This window comes from Triturus cristatus, chromosome 3_1 (genome assembly GCF_964204655.1).
Source record: "Triturus cristatus chromosome 3_1, aTriCri1.1, whole genome shotgun sequence".
Lineage (NCBI taxonomy): Eukaryota > Metazoa > Chordata > Amphibia > Caudata > Salamandridae > Triturus > Triturus cristatus.
In genome coordinates, this window is record NC_140583.1 from 849986227 (window position 1) to 850004909 (window position 18683).

At 44.0% G+C, this 18683-nt stretch overlaps 1 protein-coding gene across 2 annotated transcripts in view; it reads left to right on the forward strand.

Annotated features, from left to right (window-relative positions):
- Positions 1-18683, forward strand: part of CIRSR (corepressor of RBPJ and splicing regulator) — a 259288-nt gene that overhangs the window by 191567 nt on the left and 49038 nt on the right. For both annotated transcript variants that reach the window (XM_085645265.1, XM_085645266.1), the window contains one exon: positions 1484-1601. In XM_085645265.1, coding sequence (XP_085501391.1) covers positions 1484-1601 — 118 coding nt within the window. The remainder of the gene's footprint in view (positions 1-1483; positions 1602-18683) is intronic.

The following is an 18683-nucleotide window of genomic DNA, read 5'->3' on the forward strand; positions in this document are numbered from 1 at the left end:
AAAACAAAGGTCAAAGTGGTGTTGGATGTAAGTAAGATAGTATGATTTTAATTACCATAGGAATGTACTGAGAAAAGCAAAGGTTAAAGAGGAGTTATATGTTGGTTTTTTAATAATAAAACAAATTACAGTTTTAAAACCAAAAAAACACTGAAATTCACCAGTTATAGGTAACTAACCTAAGTGCTTGGGTTTCACTTGAAGCATTTAAAACGTTAGGTATATCTGAATGGTGGTCCCACAAGAGTTCCAAGATACAGAAAATAAAAAAATAGGGCCTTCTGGTTTGCCGAGGGAGCTTTTTCTCCTGGCAGCCAGTTCAGTACTGCATCCAATCCAATTAGCTGTCCCTAACCGAGAAGAAAATATTACAACTGCCATTACATATTTCAAGGACTGAAAACGTTTTGAACAATAGGGTACAAGAAGACAGGGTAGGGACACCCTGACCCGCAGGCAATTGTGTCTGTGTGCGGGGGGGAGGAGTTCCACAGTTGGCCAAGGGGCCAAAATTATGTATTTTTTCGTACCGTAGGCATCTTGGTACTCCCACGAGACCCATTGTGGACCTCAAGTGAGTTACTGGCTTGTTCCTGCTGGAGTCACTATTCAAGCTGTAACCCCATGGTACCGTGGTGTCATGCAAGCTTCGCCAAGGAAGTTTGCATGGTACCAAGGTAGCATGGGGTTGAAACTTGTGGGGTGGGTATCACGGTATTCACAAAAAAAAAATGTAAAAGAAAGAAAATGTGGGTTGTGCGTTCTTGGTGAGATTGAGTGGAGGGACTGGCCAGAGGCTAGGCCCTTTGACCAGCCCCCCTACTGTTGATGGCTGAAGGCTCTCTGTAGCGGGGGTTGGGCATCCTCAGGGGGATTAACTGCAAATCCAGGCTAGAGGCCAGGCTTGGGTGATGGTCCGCATAACATAGGTCACGGCCATTGGTCAGTAGCTGGGGCTTGGACTCCCGTAGCAGAATTGGGTGCAGGGCCAGGCCAGAAGCCAGGCCCTGGGTCCAAACTTCTGCTGCGCACTGCCGAATCATTATTTTGTGTTACCCCACGCGCTACCCCAACGTTGGTAATTACCGATATTTCATTTCTCATGATTGATCTGAAAAACGCAGCAGATCTAAACAGCTGCTTAAACCTGTGGGCTTGCCGAGATGGGAATAAAACGTACAAGCATAAAACGTCAGAATTTGTGTAGGATATTGAGGTCAGCGTCTTTAAAACCACCCAAGTTTGTGGGTACATGCAAACTTGTTAGACATATGTTTGGTGCATGGTAGCAGGCGGTCCTAAGCACTAATCAACATGCTTATTTGATTTAGTCCTCATTTGGGAGTTTTTCCAATCGTTTTGGGACTTGCTGCAACTTCAATTTCTTCATTGTTTTATGTGAAATGCGTTTACTGTAAATAATCTATTTTAAGTTAAAAAAATGCCTTTTTTCGTCAAACCGTCTGTTGTGTTTCCTCCTTAGGTGCGAAATGTCAGGTGTATTAAATGCCACAAGTGGGGCCATGTAAACACAGACCGAGAGTGCCCGTTATTCGGTCTTTCGGGAATTAATGCAAGTTCTGTTTCCACCGATGGATCAGGTAAGCACAAAAGGTTATAGATTTTTATGGTGTTAAATTAATCTTAAAACGATCTTGTTGAGTACTTTTTTCAATTTTTAAAATCTAACAATTTAAACCGTATAAATAGCGTCAAAATCCACAATGCCAGGGGTTGCGGAAGTGGCATCACACTCCCCTTGATCTTCACTTTCCCTCACACCCCCATGCTTACTCATACACACACTTTCACACCTACACACTCTCTGACTTAAAACCATTTTTTTACTTACCTCAGCTGCCTGGGAAGGCTATATTCCAGATAATTATACTCCATTTTTTTATTACTTTAATAGTAAATAATGAAACATTATTACTAAAGTATACAAAAAGTAATGGATGGAATGCTTGAATTAATCTCAGTCACTGGTAATTATTCCGACTGATTGCCAGTGGCTGAGATCAATTCAAGCATTCCATCCATCACTTTGTTTTTTGATGCCCTAAGTGTGCGGGTATGCCCGTACTTAGGTCATGTGCTCGTTCACACTATACATGGCTGATGAGCCCATAATAAGGACGAAACCAGTCCAGGGTTGCTTGTGTTCCGGTTCAGGGAGGACGTGGCCTGGCATTTCAGGCTGGACTGTTCTGTTAGAAGCAGGTACAAACCTCATTTGCATATGGCTGGATCCAAACTGAGGTGGCATGGTGGGCCAAAAACGATGTATTGGGATGTGGCCCGAGCGCTCCCAGTGGCTGAGATTAATTCAAGCATTCCATCCATCATTTTGTTTTTGATGCCTCTTTAGCTGTAGCCTAATTTGTGTTTTATATTTCAAATCTCCCTGGTACCGAGGGCCTGATTTATGTCTTGGGGGTTAGAATACTCTGCCACAACTGTGATGGAGTATCCTTACCTCCAATCTAATAGTCTTCCCACCCGATTTAAATGCAGGCAGATCATTGATGTAACTACTCCGTCTCCTTCTTGGTTACACCCGCAGAATAACCCCCACGGAGGGGGCATTTTTTTTTTCTTCAAAAAGGAACTCTAGCTTCAGAATGCTCTTTTTGAAAATACGAAAAAATACGTTTGATGGACGGCTCTGTCATGTTTATGGAGCCGTGCATCAAACTTAAAAAAGTATTGCCAGGAACTGCTGTAATGCCGGTTCCTGCCAATGCTTCAGAAATTACCTCTGACATGGGTCTCCGTCAGGTCGTTGGAGTAATTTGCTCCAGTGCCCTGACGGAGTCCCAGCCCGTCAAATTTAGAAATGAACACCAAGTAAACTTTGCCCGTTAAAATTTAAATCACCCTCTTAATCAAGTTGCAATGGTTTTTTCATCTTGCATTCACCTTGTGACAGGTCTTTAAGTCTGAATCTGAAAAAGGCTGTGGCCATTTATTGAGTATAGTCTGACTAGTATCTCACATTCCTTCCAGCCAAAGGAAAATGCTGGGCAGAGGTTTCGTCCACCTCCCACAACTTCTTCAAATGTAGACCCTCGGTACTCAGTGCTTCTGAATTGAAGGAGTGCCAGAGTTTTAAAATCCAAACATATTCGTTTACCCATTTTCTTTTTTATTTCAATTCTGGGACATGTGCTTTGCCATTTAAGGGTCTTCCCCTAAGCTCAGTTTGATGGTTTTCCGATCTGTTAACTCAAATAGTTGTTTTACATTTTTGCGTGTTTTTGCTTCTATTTTTATGCTTTATTTGAGCAAGTAAACTGATTCATGACTGTTGGAGGGAGCCGAAATAACCAAGTAATAAAAATGAATAAGCTGCATCTAATGTGGATTAGTTATACAGCCTCGTCTACATTTATGCGCAAGAAATACATTATCTGAAACTGGGCAGTTTACTAAATCCACAGGTGACTCAAATACAAACTGCAGCCTTTTCATGTACTGCAGAATGGCAATTGAGTAATATCTCAACAGTGAATAGAAAGAATTAGTCTTTTTTTCCTTTAAGGCAATTTGAGTAGATGTGGTTATCATGGGATAATCACACCCCTGGGGTACAGCCTTGTGTCTGTAATCTCCGAGGATTGTAATTATTTCATGATCACCACATCCCTTGGTGTTGTATTATTTTTCTTCTGAATTTCTTCGTTTCAAATACAAAGTAACTTTCTTTGATCACTGGAACCTGTGGCAGCGTGCTAGGATGTTCACGCTGTGCGCGACTGTAAGATTTCTTTCTTGCAGTGGAATATCAAGCAATCAAAACTTCTTTAGTCTCAAAAGATTTGTGATCTCGGAGTGTTTTCATCAGTCAGGAGCAGAACAGTACGGCTAGATAATTAAGAAAAGGCCTTCTTAGAATTAATGCACCTCTATATGCGCTCGTTTTTCATTGCAGGCAGCAACACATATGGGCCTGTAATAAAACAGCTTTTGCAAATCAGTCTTGCACTCTGCTTTTATGCTCTAAAAAAATCTTTGATTGATGAGGTTGAAACTTGCGCTTTAGGTAGAAAAAAAATGGGTTGGTGTTTGAAGCGTTGCTGTCGTTAGCAGGTAGTGTTTATTGTTTCCTTGGTTTGATGTTCTTTGGAAATAAATGAACGCGGAACAGCCCAGTTTTTCAGTAAATGGCCGTGCACTTCCCAGAGCAGGACTCCAATAGAATCTCACCTTATTATAAAATGTTTTTTGTTTAAAGAAGTTTTGAGGCATATTGAGACACTGCAACAAGAAAGCCCTCATTCTGGTCTATAAATGGGCCTACAGAAGGCTACGGTGTTGGCCAGTCTGCAGACAGAGTCCAATAGAGTCGTAGGCGACAGGTCCTTTATATGCCTTGGCGCATAACATGGCTCGTATATAATGGAAGACGCGACAGTCTGAGCGCAGTAGGGTAGACGGGCTTCAGGGCATTGAGAAGCATTGTGCGGGGGTTCCTTCCACGCTGCCCTAAGAACAATCAACCATTCATCTCCTGTTTGCTCAGCGTTGACCTTTCCAACAGAGACATGGACTCCAGCTGTACACGTTTAGCGGGGATGCAGGGAGTGCAAAGAAACATGGCGGGCTTGTTTGGAGCCCTAGGAAAAGGCCACTGGAAAAGCCACAGAGCAGGACCCCGATTAAAAGCTCCACACAGGGTGTTGGCTTTTTCTTTCTGTGGGGTACCTGTACCTCTCTGGTCCACTAGCTTTGTTATTGTTGTAAAACTGATTGACGTGTGTATACAAAAGACTCATAAAATGATTTCTGTGCAACCCTTGCTATATTAATGCAGTTTAAAATAGGAAATGAACGTTACTACGACTTGCGAAAAGGGAATGTTTGTACATCCTCTTTATAGGATGCAAACAATGAAGAACACTTCGAATTAATGAGAAATGGGTTATGCATCAATCACCACGCAACCCCTGGGCGTTAAGGAAGGCAAATGTATCATTATTGAGGAATTACAGGGCCTTTAAGCCTTTTTATTGCCTGTGCCATTAGACTGTAGAATTAAATATGAGCAGTTATTTTGTGATTGTCATTTTAACTTGCATTTGGTGAAAACTTGGAATATTATCATTTCATCGTGCATGCCAAATTGGCATTGGGACGTCGATAGCCTTTCTTATACGGTTTTATCTGCTTTCAGATACAGACAGCAAGTGACTTAATCTGAGATCTGCCTTTTTCCTGAGGTCTAGGATTTAAACATTTCCGTTTGGTTTACTAATCTTTCATATGTGTTCTCTTGGGAGCATTCCAAGCCTGTGCATATGTTGCTCATGGAAGAGCGCGCGTCACTCGAGGCAGGGTACTTGACCTGGCCCTCCCCTTTCTTCCCTTGATAACTAGCGAGAACTTAGAGGAAGGTTCCTGCGATTCCCCTTACATCTGCTTCGGTTTCAGTGCATTCTTGCCCAGGTATCTGAAGTGAAGGACAGACCAAGTCAAAGGCAACGTCTGATTGGTCTTCGAAAAGGCTCTGGGCCAGAAACCCTTCCTCTTCCCCTTCAGCAAAGTCATTAAAAAATCCCTGTCTCTAAACACAGTCCACCAATCTCCACCCTCACCCTTACATAGTCATCCTATCAATTGGAATCTCATCTACATATCACCACAAAAAAGCAACCAGCAAATAAGCATTATACTTCTTGGTCATCACTGCTCATTCCATGGTTCTTCAAACTCTTGATGTAGTAGATGCTCAATTCATCACTGAAACGTGGTCCCCTCCAACCCCCATCCCATCAGAATTCTCATCCTATATCTCCTGGTGCCCAAGGGTCTTATTTTTCAACACCTTCATCAAAAACACGGACATTTATTTTATTTATTTATTTATTTAGAGTGTTATATAGCACTATTAAAAGAATTGAGAGCATACAGTCAAAGTGCAAAAATAAAGCAACAAGGTATTGAAGTTACACAATACATTACAGCAATAAGGTAATTACATTGGTGCCAACGTGGGACTGACTGGATCAGGAAGCTACAAGAGAGTCTGGAGTGGGGAAAGGTATTTGGGCAATGTAGATAATTTGTGTGCGAGTAGACGTAATTGTTGAGTAGCAAAGATGTGAGATCTCATTTAAAGCAGTAGAAGGAGGGGTGGCATCTGAGATCTTTGGGGAGTGCGTTCCATATCCTCGGGGCATTTCCTGAGAAGGCGCGAGACTGGGTGGATTTCTTTTTCAGCTTAAGGGGTATTAGAAGAGGTGAGCTGGACCTTCTCAGTGTCCGGCGTGTACCGGCTCTAGAGTGTTTGGTTTTTAGTATGCAGAGCTTTGTGGGTGATGCAGGCGGTTTTGAGGATGCATCTTACTTCAATGGGAAGCCAGTGGAGACTCGTAAGGGCAGAAGAGATGTGGTTAAACCGCTTTATTCCTGTGACTAGTCTCCCCGCCGCATTGAGAGTGGCTCTCAGGGGTGCAAGATGACTTTTTGGCGTTCCAGTGATGATTGCATTTTGCCATAGTCCAGTTTAGAGAGTACAAGCAATTGCATTACATTCTTAAGGTCATTGGTAGGGATAAAAGATTAGATTTTTTTTAAATGTGTTTTAGTGTGAGAAGGGCTCCTTTAGCTGGTTGTTGATGTGCTCCTTCATTGACCTGTTTCTGCCCAGGGTGACGCCTAAGGATTTTACGGAGTTTAAAGGGGAAAGAGAGCAGTCTAGTGAGTTCAAGTTCTTAAGCCATTTTTTGATTGGTAGAGGATTGTTTTTAGGGGAGAAAAGTAGAAGTTCTGTCTTGCTGGGTTTCAGTTTTAGGTTGTTGGAACTTAACCAGTTTTGTATCTTGTTTAGTGTGGCATTCAGATGGAGGATGTCTCTAGGAGTCTTTATATTTTAGTATTAGAGTTGGGTGTCGTCATCATATAGGTAATATTTGACCCCTGCTTTTTTCAGAATAGTTAAGGATGGGTGTGACTTGTCCTAGTTGGAGGTAGTCAGGAACTCTGCCAGACGAGATAGAGGCATTGATGATTTTGGTCCAAAAACGAGGTTCTGTACTAAGGCGGAGGGGAGCTGGTGCGTAGTGTGGGACGTGGGCTTCAAGTTTGCAGTTATTTTGAAGATTTCATCTTTTGTCATCAGTGTAAAATCTGTCCATTTAGCATTGTTTTTTAGTTGGAGGGGATCAATGAAGGTGTTGGTATTTCTAGGGTCCCCCCACCCCCCGGTCCTTTGTTGAGTTAAATGAGGCGGTCTTTATGGAGATTTGCATGTCATTGTGGTAGTCAAACTGGGATGTTGGTCTTGAGTCTGGATTAAGCGAAAGTTTGATTTTAGCAACTTTGTCAGAGAGGAAGATGGCTATTTCTTTACAGTGTTCATTAGTGGCTATTGTTTCGTGATGGGGGTAAATGGTGGTTTGTTGTTTGATGATATTGAATAGCTCCCATTGTCTGTTTTTTCGCACGGCCAAGTTGTTTGCGAAAGACAGTAGCTTTTCCCCTAAGGATGTGTTTTTTGTAGGAGAGACGTACAGACCTGAGGAGTGCGAGGTGTGCCGATGACTAGTTCTGTTTCCATAGCTGTTCAGTCAGATTAGGTGTCTCCTCTCATCGTTAAGGTCAGAATTAAACCAAGATCTGGAAATTATTTTCCTACAACTCTTTAGTTTGAGAGGGGCCATTTGAACAAGAACATCAGTCATCACTGAGTTATAGAGGGCGGTGAGGTCATAAACAGAGTTAAGCTTTGTTTGAGAGTGTAGGTGGTGCTGACCCCGGATTCCAGCGCTGTTAATGGAATTTGCTTGAGGTTCCTTGTCCAGTGCGTGAGTTTATTAGCTGATGCTGGACACGGACTGTGGTTTGCCTTGAGATAGAACAGTATTAGGTGGTGGTCAGACCAGTCAATGGGTATGATGACCTGAAGTCAGACACGATAGTTTCTGGTAATTATTGCATCTAGCGTAGAGCCTTTGTTGTGGGTCTGTTCATTGTAGAGTTGTCTAAAGACGTACAATTCGATAAGGTTTATAAGATTACTGACTGTGGTATCTTCTGTGTAGTTCCAATGCAGATTGAAGTCACCTAGGAGCACATCTTTGCTGTCAGTGAGGTAGATCTTTGTTATTAGGTCAGTTATTTCTTTAGTGAAGAGTCTTTTATTGTCAGATCAACTCCGAGATATTCGAAGGTTGAGTAGTCCATGGATTCTAGTCTGTTAAGTCGAATTTCATCTTTGTGGATGAATGCTAGACCACCCCCTGTTCATATAGGTCTGTCTCGTCCAATGATCGAGTATCCAGGGGGAGTAAGCAAGTCCAACATGGGGGTTGAGTGTTCGTTAAGCCAGGTTTCAGTTAAGAAAGTGATGTCCATACATTTGGCTAAAATGGTTTCGAATATTTCTGTAGCGTTTTTAACTGCCGATCTGCAGTTAAGAAGCATGCAGGAAAGGGAGTTTGAGTTGTCATGAGTAGTGTGTAGCGTCTGAATCGTGGAGTATTGAACAGGTGGTCTTGGCGATGTATTACCTCGAGGGATTCTATTTGTGCTCAAGATTATTGGGATTGAGGACAGAGGTTTGTGGACCACTTGTTGCGTATTAGTGTTGTATGACTTGCAGAGAAATTCAACTTCAAGTGGGTATAGGGGGATTGAGGGCTCGGCAGGGTCTGTGGGACATGTGGCTCAGGGGATGGAGGTCATGCAGAGTTGGCAGCTGACATAGGAAGAGCCTTTCGGGTGATTACTTTTATCTATCTTCGGATTGGGGTGGCGTACTAGTTTGGCCTGGTTCACAAGATCACATTTTACCTAAGAGAGGTCCTTAGCTAGAGAATCAAGTTTTTTTTCTACGCGGTTGAGAAATTGGGTAAATATGTCAGGGAGGGATACTGTTCTATACGGTGGAGGACAGGTGGAAGGCCCCAGGTCTAGATAGGGCAGGCGGAGTTCAGTTGGGAGGATGGCAGTGTCCTTGAGTCTGGAACTGGAGAGGATGGTTTGGGTGGGGAGGGTTGCCAATTGGGAGTAGGTGTTTTGATCAAGGTGGTTTAGTTTGTGAGAAAGCTAGGCTTTGGATTGCTACCATCGTGACCAGTGAGTGCACCTAAGAGCTTCATGTTATTGTGGCTCTGCCCCTAGGGTTGGCGTAGTGGTGGGCAGACCAGTGTGCTCCTGAATAGAGTATGATTGGGGATGATGTAGCGGTGCATGGTACATCATTGGAGTCCTGGGGGACAAAACGATTTTGGTATAGTAAGGCTAGAAGAGATGGGAAGTGTTGGCTAAAAATAGAAAGATGATGGTCAGTCGCTTGAACTAGGATGTTATCCGTCCTGAAAATGGATATGTAGACCACTCCTCTGAAGCTCTGGGAGGGTGCAGCGGTGAGTTTAGTGCCATATGGAATCTTGACTGTTTTTGTAACTTGTAGTTGGAAGAGGAAGCGTTTTCTCCATTTTGCTGGGCATTTCGAGTAGAAAATGAAGTCGGTCTTTTTATTGCCATTGATTGTGCTGTGGAAGGTATCGGCAATTACCTTTTCTGGATATTGTTTAGGTAGGTTGTGTTTGAACTTTTTTCTGGCATTACTTGAGTGATTAATTGGATATTTTATGCTCAAGGAGTTGGGGCTGTATCTCTCAAATGTGGTGATGTGGGTCTAGGATGAGGGTAAGTCATCGTTGAAGTAACCAAACCTCTTGGTGGGTGCTGGGGAGGTGTCTAAGTGGTCATCATAAAAGCAGTCAGAGGTTGTTACACTGGACATGGGGATATGCTCAAATTAGCAGGATCATGCACACTACAGGAATTCTCTACCCTCACTTGCGTGGAATGTCTCACCTGTCTCTTTCCAATCTCAGCCTCCCTATCACTTTCAACCTGAATTAGAGACTTTTGAGACCACATAACACTCTGGCCGAAGAAATCAATGATCTCATCACAGATACATTTATCACTTACACCAATAACTTCCAACTTTGAAATCAGAAACTCCTAAGGCACCCTGCCACAAAGAACATGTAAATGATGGGACTGTTAAACATATGTAACATCTAGCAGTATTTCAGCAGATCTACACACCTTCAGCACAATACTGTCTGCCTCAATTCCATGACCGCGCCTAACTACTTCAAACGAACATCTGGACTTGACAGATAATTTCTTAATCCCAGTCACTTCCCTTCATGGTCAGTGTTAGAAATGGGGTTTCTGGTTGGCGAAGGGTATGCACCTAAGCCATGCAGAACCCAGCACTCTAGTCAGGGTAAGGAACTTACACACATAAGATATCCCCTGCTCACCCCCTTGGTAGCTTGGCAGTGCAGTCAGGCTTATCCCAGAGGCAATGTGTAAAGCGATTGCGCAACACACACACAACCAGTGACCCACTAGGCACACCACAAAAGAGACTCCACACACGGTTATATAAAAATATCCTTTGTATTGTACATAAAACACTTTAGACCATAATCACAAAAATCACTGTGCCACGAGGCACATGACGCCACATAGAGCATATAAACCACTTTGCCAACCAGGCAATTGTCATAACGTTACAGGTAGTGCACTCAAGTAATTACTTATAGGGTGTCACGTCACAAAACATTATGCCAACATATGCAAAAACTGAATTGCAGGCTGGCAACCTTAGGGCGCGGGAAACATCTGGGCTTTTATCAATGGGTTGTGGTAATTTCTGTGAGCCACCATGATCATCAGGCCAGATGCGTAGGGCCAAGAAGCGCCTGTGCACTGATTCACCGCAATATGGTAAGGGTTTCCAGTTACCAATTACCGGATATGACCTGCTTGTATTTTGCACAGGAATTTGGGGATATGTGCTTCTAACTAAGAGGAGCGCAATAATGAAATGCAGAGACTGCTCGAATCCGAACACAGGTAATCCCCCTGTAAATAAAGATGCAATTGCAAGACAGGGGTCAATGCGGGGAGACCTCAGCCGGTCCTTCTCCCACGATCACGGCCTTCAGGCTGCTGCTTGCGTCCGTGCATTGCAGATGCCAGCCAAGCCCGCACTATGGCTCTTCCGATACCAACAGGGATCCTCCCTTCCTCAGCGCGGCCCTCCGGCGTCTTCTCCCTCGCCGTGCTGCCTGGTCAGTCTCGGCAACACATCCACTGGGCTATTACGGCATGCTGCCTACTCCAGGTCGGGTCTCCCGCTGACAAAGTGCTGCGCGACCGGCCAGCCCCTCAGGGCGACTTCCCACTGGTCAGTGGCTGTGAAGCTGAGGACCGACACCCGCGCAGGCATCTAGGGCAGAGGCACATAAGCTGCAGGCAGGGACACAGCCAGTCATTACCGGAGGCTCCTGGCGCCTCCCAGAACGGAGTGCTGCTCTTGGCCAAGAAGGCCTCTGCAGGAACAGGGGACGACCAGCAGCGCATGGAGTTGTCAAGCACTCAGCATGCACCTGGTTCAAATCAGCCTCAGTGTCAAGAGAGGTCAGTGCTCTCACCACTCTGTTAGTCTGCCCACAAAGGAACACACCCACCCTGCGCTGGTTTTCCCAGAACCACAGGGCAGGATACCAAGCCCTGGGAGATCACTAGGGCACACAAGCAGGAAGCAGGCAACAGGCCAGCACACAGGGCCCTTGGAAGCCAAGAGGCAGTCCTCCCAGCAGGTCAGCACAGCAAAGCAAAGCTTAAGTGGCGGTTTCTCCTGGCAGCATAAAAGCTTCTCCTCTTGTGTTGTCTGTAGTGTCAGCAGCAGCTGCTCACAAGTCCCATGCAGGGTCTAAATTCATGGGGTCACAGACCCTGAACTTATAGTCCAAAAGGCTTTGTTCTAGGGGGAACTTCAAACACTGTTTATAAGTGCACTACACCCCCATTCACATCCAAGCCCTGGCTCCAGGGGGGCAGAGACAGCATTGTGAAAGGCAGGCACAGCCCTATTTAGGTGCAACTCCTCCTACCACTCTAAATGCAGACCAGGCCTATTCAGGTGCAAGGGAAACTCCTCCACCACTCTAAATGCAGCCAAGGTCTCTTCAGCCTACACACCTCAACCCCCCTTGTGACTGTCTAGATTGAATCCACATCCCCTCTCTCCTGTCAGTCTAAACCAGACAGTGAATTCACATCCATGCAGGGCACAAAGACTCATAAGCACACAGAAATGCCCACTTCTAAAAGTGGTACTTCTAAAATAGTAATATCAAATCCGCTTTCACCAATAAGCAGGAGTTATTACTACTATACCAAACATGGTCATGCTACCCCTTTCATATCAGTAATTACCACTGAAACATACATCAGGGAATCCCCAATGCAAACCTATGAAAGGGCAGCCTCACAGCAGTGGGAAACCAAATAGACTGTCTGTCACTACCAGGACATGCCACACAGTTACGGCACATGTCCTACCTTTTACCTACACAGCACCCTGCCCATAGGACTAGCTAGGGCCTACTTCAGGAGCGACTTATATGTAGTAAAAGGGGAGTTTCAGAAGTGGCAACCACTATAAATGCCACGTCACTGCAGCAGTAAACTGCATGTGCAGGCCCTGCAGTGGCAGAGGCCTGAGATAGGTTTGAAAGGCTACTTCGGTGGGTGGCGCAAGTAGCGCTGCAGGCCTACTGCTAGCATTTAATTTACAGGCCCTGAGTATATGGGATATCCCTGTACAAAGGACTTACAGGTAAATTAAATATGCCAAACAGGTGTATATCAATCTTACCAAGTTTACAAGAGAGAGCACATGCACTTTAGCACTGATCAGCAGTGGTAAAGTGCCCAGAGTCATAAAACCAACACAAACAGGTCAGAAAAAAAACAGGAGGAAGGCAAAGGTTCTGGGATGACCCTGCAAAAAGGGCCGAGTCAAACACACGTAAGAGAAATAAGTATGAGCAAAGCCAATTGAATTCACCTTTTGGCTCTACCAGTGCTTTATGCCATTGCTATTCAGCAGCAGCAAAAAGAAACAAACCTTGGCGAAGTCAGTAGCTTTCGCCTTTCGGAACTGTTTGCTTTGCCAATGGTTTTTAGCGATACAATGCAGCATGGCTAAAGAGTAAATAACAAAAAAGATACTATAACTCAGCTACAGCAACATGTCATTTTGTAGGCGTGTGCACCATGCACACCTACAAAAGCGAGGGGGCCTTTTTTCTTTTTATTTACTGATCCAAGTTGGATTGGTAAACAAAAAAAGTTAGTTCCAAAGCATAAAAAAACACTGGGTGGGGTAAGAAACAAGGGAAGATGGGGTGGAAGCAACAAAGAGTGTGAGAATGGGGGGAGGAAGGATCATGAAGGACAGTGTTGGAAGCAACAGGGAGGGCAGGCGGTGTGAGAAATACACAACATGAGCAAACAAGAACAACATGGAGAAGAAACCGGGTGAAAAAAAGCAATGCAGTTGTAGAACCACAGAAGGGCAAGAAGTACACATGGGGCGTGGAGGAGAAGCACGCAGTCGAGAGCAACATAGAGTGCTATGCAGGGACGAAGAGAAGTAAGCGAGGAAGCCAGCTGGCAAACGCATGCACTCTCATGGAGTGCTTAACAATTTTTTTTTTTAAAAGAGTCTCTCAAATGTAAGCAGTAGATTGACACAAGTATTGAGACCATGCTCCATGGGAAGGATAAACATAAAAATAAAGGAAAGCCCACTCAGCCATTCTTCGAAGCAAGACTAACTGCGTTCAAAGGTTGCTTTATTAAAAGCATGCCACGTAATGTGACGAACACTATTTTTTCGTATTCCCACTGCAAAGCAATTAAAATGTACAACGCAATCAAATATGAAATTTATGTAAATGTGAATCTACCCAGTGAGCATTCACCCTATGATTCACAGCAACATGTTACCATAGAGTTCCTTATCAACGGTCACCTGTTAAATTTCCATAGAATATGTCAGTTGGTTGATAGATAGCTATAGTCGACATGTTAATGTTTGTTAATCGCTGATATGACTTAGATACCTTGATGCATAGTTTCAGTTGAGAACAAGTTAAGAGTAAACAAACACAAACGTAGGCCAGAACTTTCTATGAACGCAACAATTAAGTACTGAGTTGAAAATGATGGTTAAAAAATAAAGAGCTTCTACAGAAATTGAGTCATGTTGAGTGAATAGGTGGTGGTAGTTAGGTCAGGATGGTGAGGGAGGGTGGAGATGGTGGTGGTAGGCAGATGGTGGTGGGAGGGAGGTGGTTGTAGAGTGGTGTGAAGGCGGTGGTGGCTAGAATGGTGGTGCTTGTTATTTTATTGTGGTGTCTAAGATAGTGGTGCTCATTATATTACAGTGGTGGCTAGGATGGTGGTGGTGGTGGTTAGGGAGGTTTTGTAGTTAGATTAGGGTACGGTGGTGGTGTGGTGGTCGTGGGTGGTGTGGTGGGTGTGGCTAGGGTGTTGATGTTGTGGTTCTGGGTTGGTGGTGGTGGTGCTGGTAGTAGATAGGCTGAATAGGGTGGGTGGTAGTGGTTTGGATGTTGGTAATGTGGAGTTGGTGGTAGGGTGGTTTTCTGGTGGTAGGGTGTTGGTGTTCATCTCTCAATTTTCTACAGTTAAGCTGGTGGTTATGCAATACCTCTAATGTTTCGGTTCTGCATGGCATGGGATTGGCTGTGCCTCTATACAATAGCGACTTTTCAGGGGTTTGGCATGTTTCCCCTTGGCTCAGTCCAACTCTGCACTTGATTGTTGTGCATTATTTAGAGAGGGGCCCATGTAAGCACAAACATACTTGTTCCGCCCTCACATCCAGCTCTTCACCCAGTGGCTCGCACCACCGCATCCACAGACAGACTCCGTTAGTGTTCGCTGAGCTTGAAATGGAACATAAAACATTTTAAAAAACTGATGTATATAGAAAACACGGATTGCCCCTGGCCTGCCGTGGGCGGCGCTGGTGCTTCACAAGCGACCGATCTTTTGTGAGTGTGGAATGTTAAACAAAGAAGCTAGACTCCAAAATGATTGGGTTCTAGTCCCACCCCCATCCAGACCTTCATTTACTGGACAAGTCTAGTAATACGTCATTGCTCACATCCAGACGACCGCCACCACAATCTGCCATGCTCTTTCTGAGCCGTAAAATGCATCTGGACATATTTCTTCATTAGTCATACATTCTGACCTCATATATTCCTTTTATTTCGAGTTGGTACCCCATTTTGGGTCTGCCACGCTTTGACAAGTCAGGACTGCATTGTAAAGGTGTAGTGTGCTACAAAGGTAGCAGTATAGGTGACATGAGGGATTTTTTGTGTGCAGTTTTATATAGTACGAACCCTGGCCAAAAGTGCTTTACCTGAGCACCAGTTACATTACACTAGGTCTGATTCATTTAACTAGGCACGAGGAGATTAAGTAATTTGCCCAGAATCACAGTATGTTGAGCAGATGCTGGGATTCTAGCCTGGATCCCCAGTTCCAAAGTCAGCAGCTTAGCCAGTAATGCCTCATCCTGTGAGGTTAGTCACTCGCTTTTGAGGTGACTTCGAGGATATAGTTTAGAGTCCAGCAGGGTCGACTCAGCCCTTCAGCCTTAAAAGGTTGACGTGCGGCGGCCCATTAATAAAGTGGGTAATAGAAACATTGGTTATTTACAATACTTAAAAACAGCCACAACTGGGTTTTTAAGTAGCACACCAAGAAACAGTGATTAGAGTAACACGGAATAAAGCGGGACACACATAATTTTCACACCTGCCTCTCCTATTTTGCATTTTTAATGCAACACAGAAAATGTTAAGAAAAGGGAAATTAATTATTGGAAATGTTAACATACGTGGAGAAGATGTGGTCTCCAGTCAACTTCAAATTCAACATTTGTTGAATGGTTAGTAAAAGCCTCGAGTCTAAGTGGCAAACTTCAGAGACAGTAGATCTGCTTAGGGATCTCTCTCCACCAATTAAGAAAATTGTGTGTTCTTTGGGTATCGCATTATTGCACTCGAGCTGCATTTTTATTGTTTGCTATAAATCCAGCATGCCGGAAAAGTGGTTGGTTTGCAGATTGTGCTTTACGTATTTTGCTACACATTATTAAAACAAGCATTGGCATAGCCAATAGGTCTCGCCTTTGGGACCTTATAAGTGTTTAGCCATGCAACAGTTGCATAACTAAATACTTATAAGGGCCCAAAAGCGAGACCTGTTGGCTATGCCAAGCGGCCGCAAAAGTGAAAGTGATCGCGATCACGATCAAACATCAAAGCGGCCATGCGGCAGCAAAAGTGAAAGTAATCGTGGTAAAGCGCGGCGCGCGCGCCCGCGCACATGAACTGTAGCTCTAGGCTGGCCTGGTAGCACTTTTTGGAGCGCTCTCAATAAGTCTCGCCAGACCAGTGCATGCGCTGGGTCAGGCGAGACCTAAAAAAGTCTATAAATATCATGCACGTCAGCATCATCTTCCATTTCACGTAAACTGCTACCCACGTTTAAAAGGCTATCTGCTTGCTTTAAGTTTCGGAGCGTAGCTCTGAAAAGGTTAGCCATTTGTAGTAAACATTGGATAACATTTGAACATTTGCCTTTTAACTAGATGCTAAGAATACTGTAAGCGTGCAGTGCAGGAGTGACTGGCGCAAGTTCAGATAATAGTCAGCAGAGTGCAAAAGCTTGGTTGCACCACAGCACAGCCTTAAGCAGCAGCACTGTTTTTTCTACCACTAGCGGTGTCAACCTCCCAGCTCTCTCTGCACCTGCCAACAGGTCCTGCCCCCTTGCTCTCTCCACATCGCACAGGCCTGCTCTCTCACTACTGCACCAGATACGTAAGTGCCCAATCAGAAACCTTGCAACCCTCCATGCAGGATAAGGTTCTGCGAGAGCTGTGGGGACGGGTTGGAAACACATGCACTCTTATCGAGTGCTACAAGTAAAAGAAATAAGCAAGAACACGATGAGGGGCAAAGAAGAAAAAAAAACTACATCAGCACCAGTGCAAGCAGCAGAAGTACACTAATCAAAAAGAAGCAATCAGCACTTGGTGCATGCTCCAAGGAAGGGAGACACAAACGAAGAGACAGTGAAACGGCACATACTGAGCAATTATGAGCCAGCAAATAAGAGTGATAATGAAGCCAACGAATCCCCCTTTCAGTTAACAAAATATCCCAGAAGCGAAAATACGTGCGCTCTCACAGGTGACGCCTAGAAGTTGTTATTGCTGATTTAGACCGCATCGGAAAATAAAGTGTGATAATGCAAACGTTTGAATTGGCCATCATGCATATGCACATATGTGTCATGATGACATGAGTGCCTCAGCGTCACCGCGGTGCGTCGTGACGGGTCGCTGTCTTCTTTTAATGTATCAGTATCATTCTAAGATGGTAGACGCCTATTTTGGAAAGGTAACTAACAAATTAACAAACAATATAAAGAGGCACCAAAGCCCTTTTTTTGTTTGTATTTTTGAAAGGGATGTCAAGGCACCAAAGGGCAGCTGCAAGCAAAACAAGCATTTGCAATGCAATCGGTCTCGCCTTTGAGACCTTATATGTATTTAGCTATGCAGCACATTAGCCTGGGTGCTGAAAACATCTACTGTTCTTTAACATGGAGGGAAAGTAAGCAACAAACTGCGTGACACGCCAGGTATGGGAACACATGGAGAGAAATATTGCCTTTCAGCGGGAAATGGTATAGTCCAAAGCTCTGTTTTTAACATTAAATCAGGGCTTTCGGTGGTCATATCGCTGAAAATACAAGATTTGAAAAAAATATTATGGTCTACGGGTGCTCTAGAGAATTTAAAGAGATTCTGGTATTTTACTCTGCTGGTCGTTTTCTATTAAGAAAGTTAAATAGAGGCAGTTGACAGAAAAATTAAAAAATGAAAGTCCCTCAGCAGAAAGCAATTCTGGTATTTTACTGACCTCCGCTGGTCGTTTTCTATCAAGACAGTTAAATAGAGGCAGTTGAACAGAAAAAAAGTCCCTAAGCGGAAGCAGACAAGTCCTAGGGCTGATCTCCAGAGCCCACAAAGTACATACACATATAAGTATATACTAAAGTATATACAAGAGGGCTCGAATGCTCGACATAAAAAAAGAAGAAGAAGAGGGGGAAAGGAACAATGGTGTAGAATTGGTGGGGGATAAGTAAGTGCCGACAATCAGCAGGGGATAAGCAATGAAGGCGCTTGGTGGTGGGGGTCTGCACAACATATAAAACAAATAAAAAAAAGAGAGTGGACGAAAACAAGTGGGCTAGTGTGCAGCATGGGAAGAAGCAGATGGGCTTGTTTAGGGTGGAGAGATGTAGGGTTCTTGGGGATTTGAGTGGGGAAAGCAGTACATGAAGAAAAGAGGAAGAAAACGTATTCACTCTCATGGAGTAATGAAAAAAAATAAAAAAAGTAGTTCCATGGAAGTAATCAGTGGAAAAACACAAGAGATCCAATCAAAAAGATAACATATAAGCCATGCTCCAGGGGAGGGATAAATACAAGGAGAAATTAGAAAGCCATCATATAAGAATTAAGCAAATTATAGTGACAATAAAGCCAACCATTGGACCAATCTAAAGCTCAATCTGAGTATTGTTCACAGTAGGTCTTTGGCATTACACGACTAAAAGCTGTTTGTTGGCAAGATCTAAAAGAACCAAAAACTTACCAAAATCACGCAAGGGGAGAGAATCATGAGAAGCCTCTTCTCCCAAGTTTTTTATTTTTAGCAGGAAAGAACATTCAATGCTTTCCC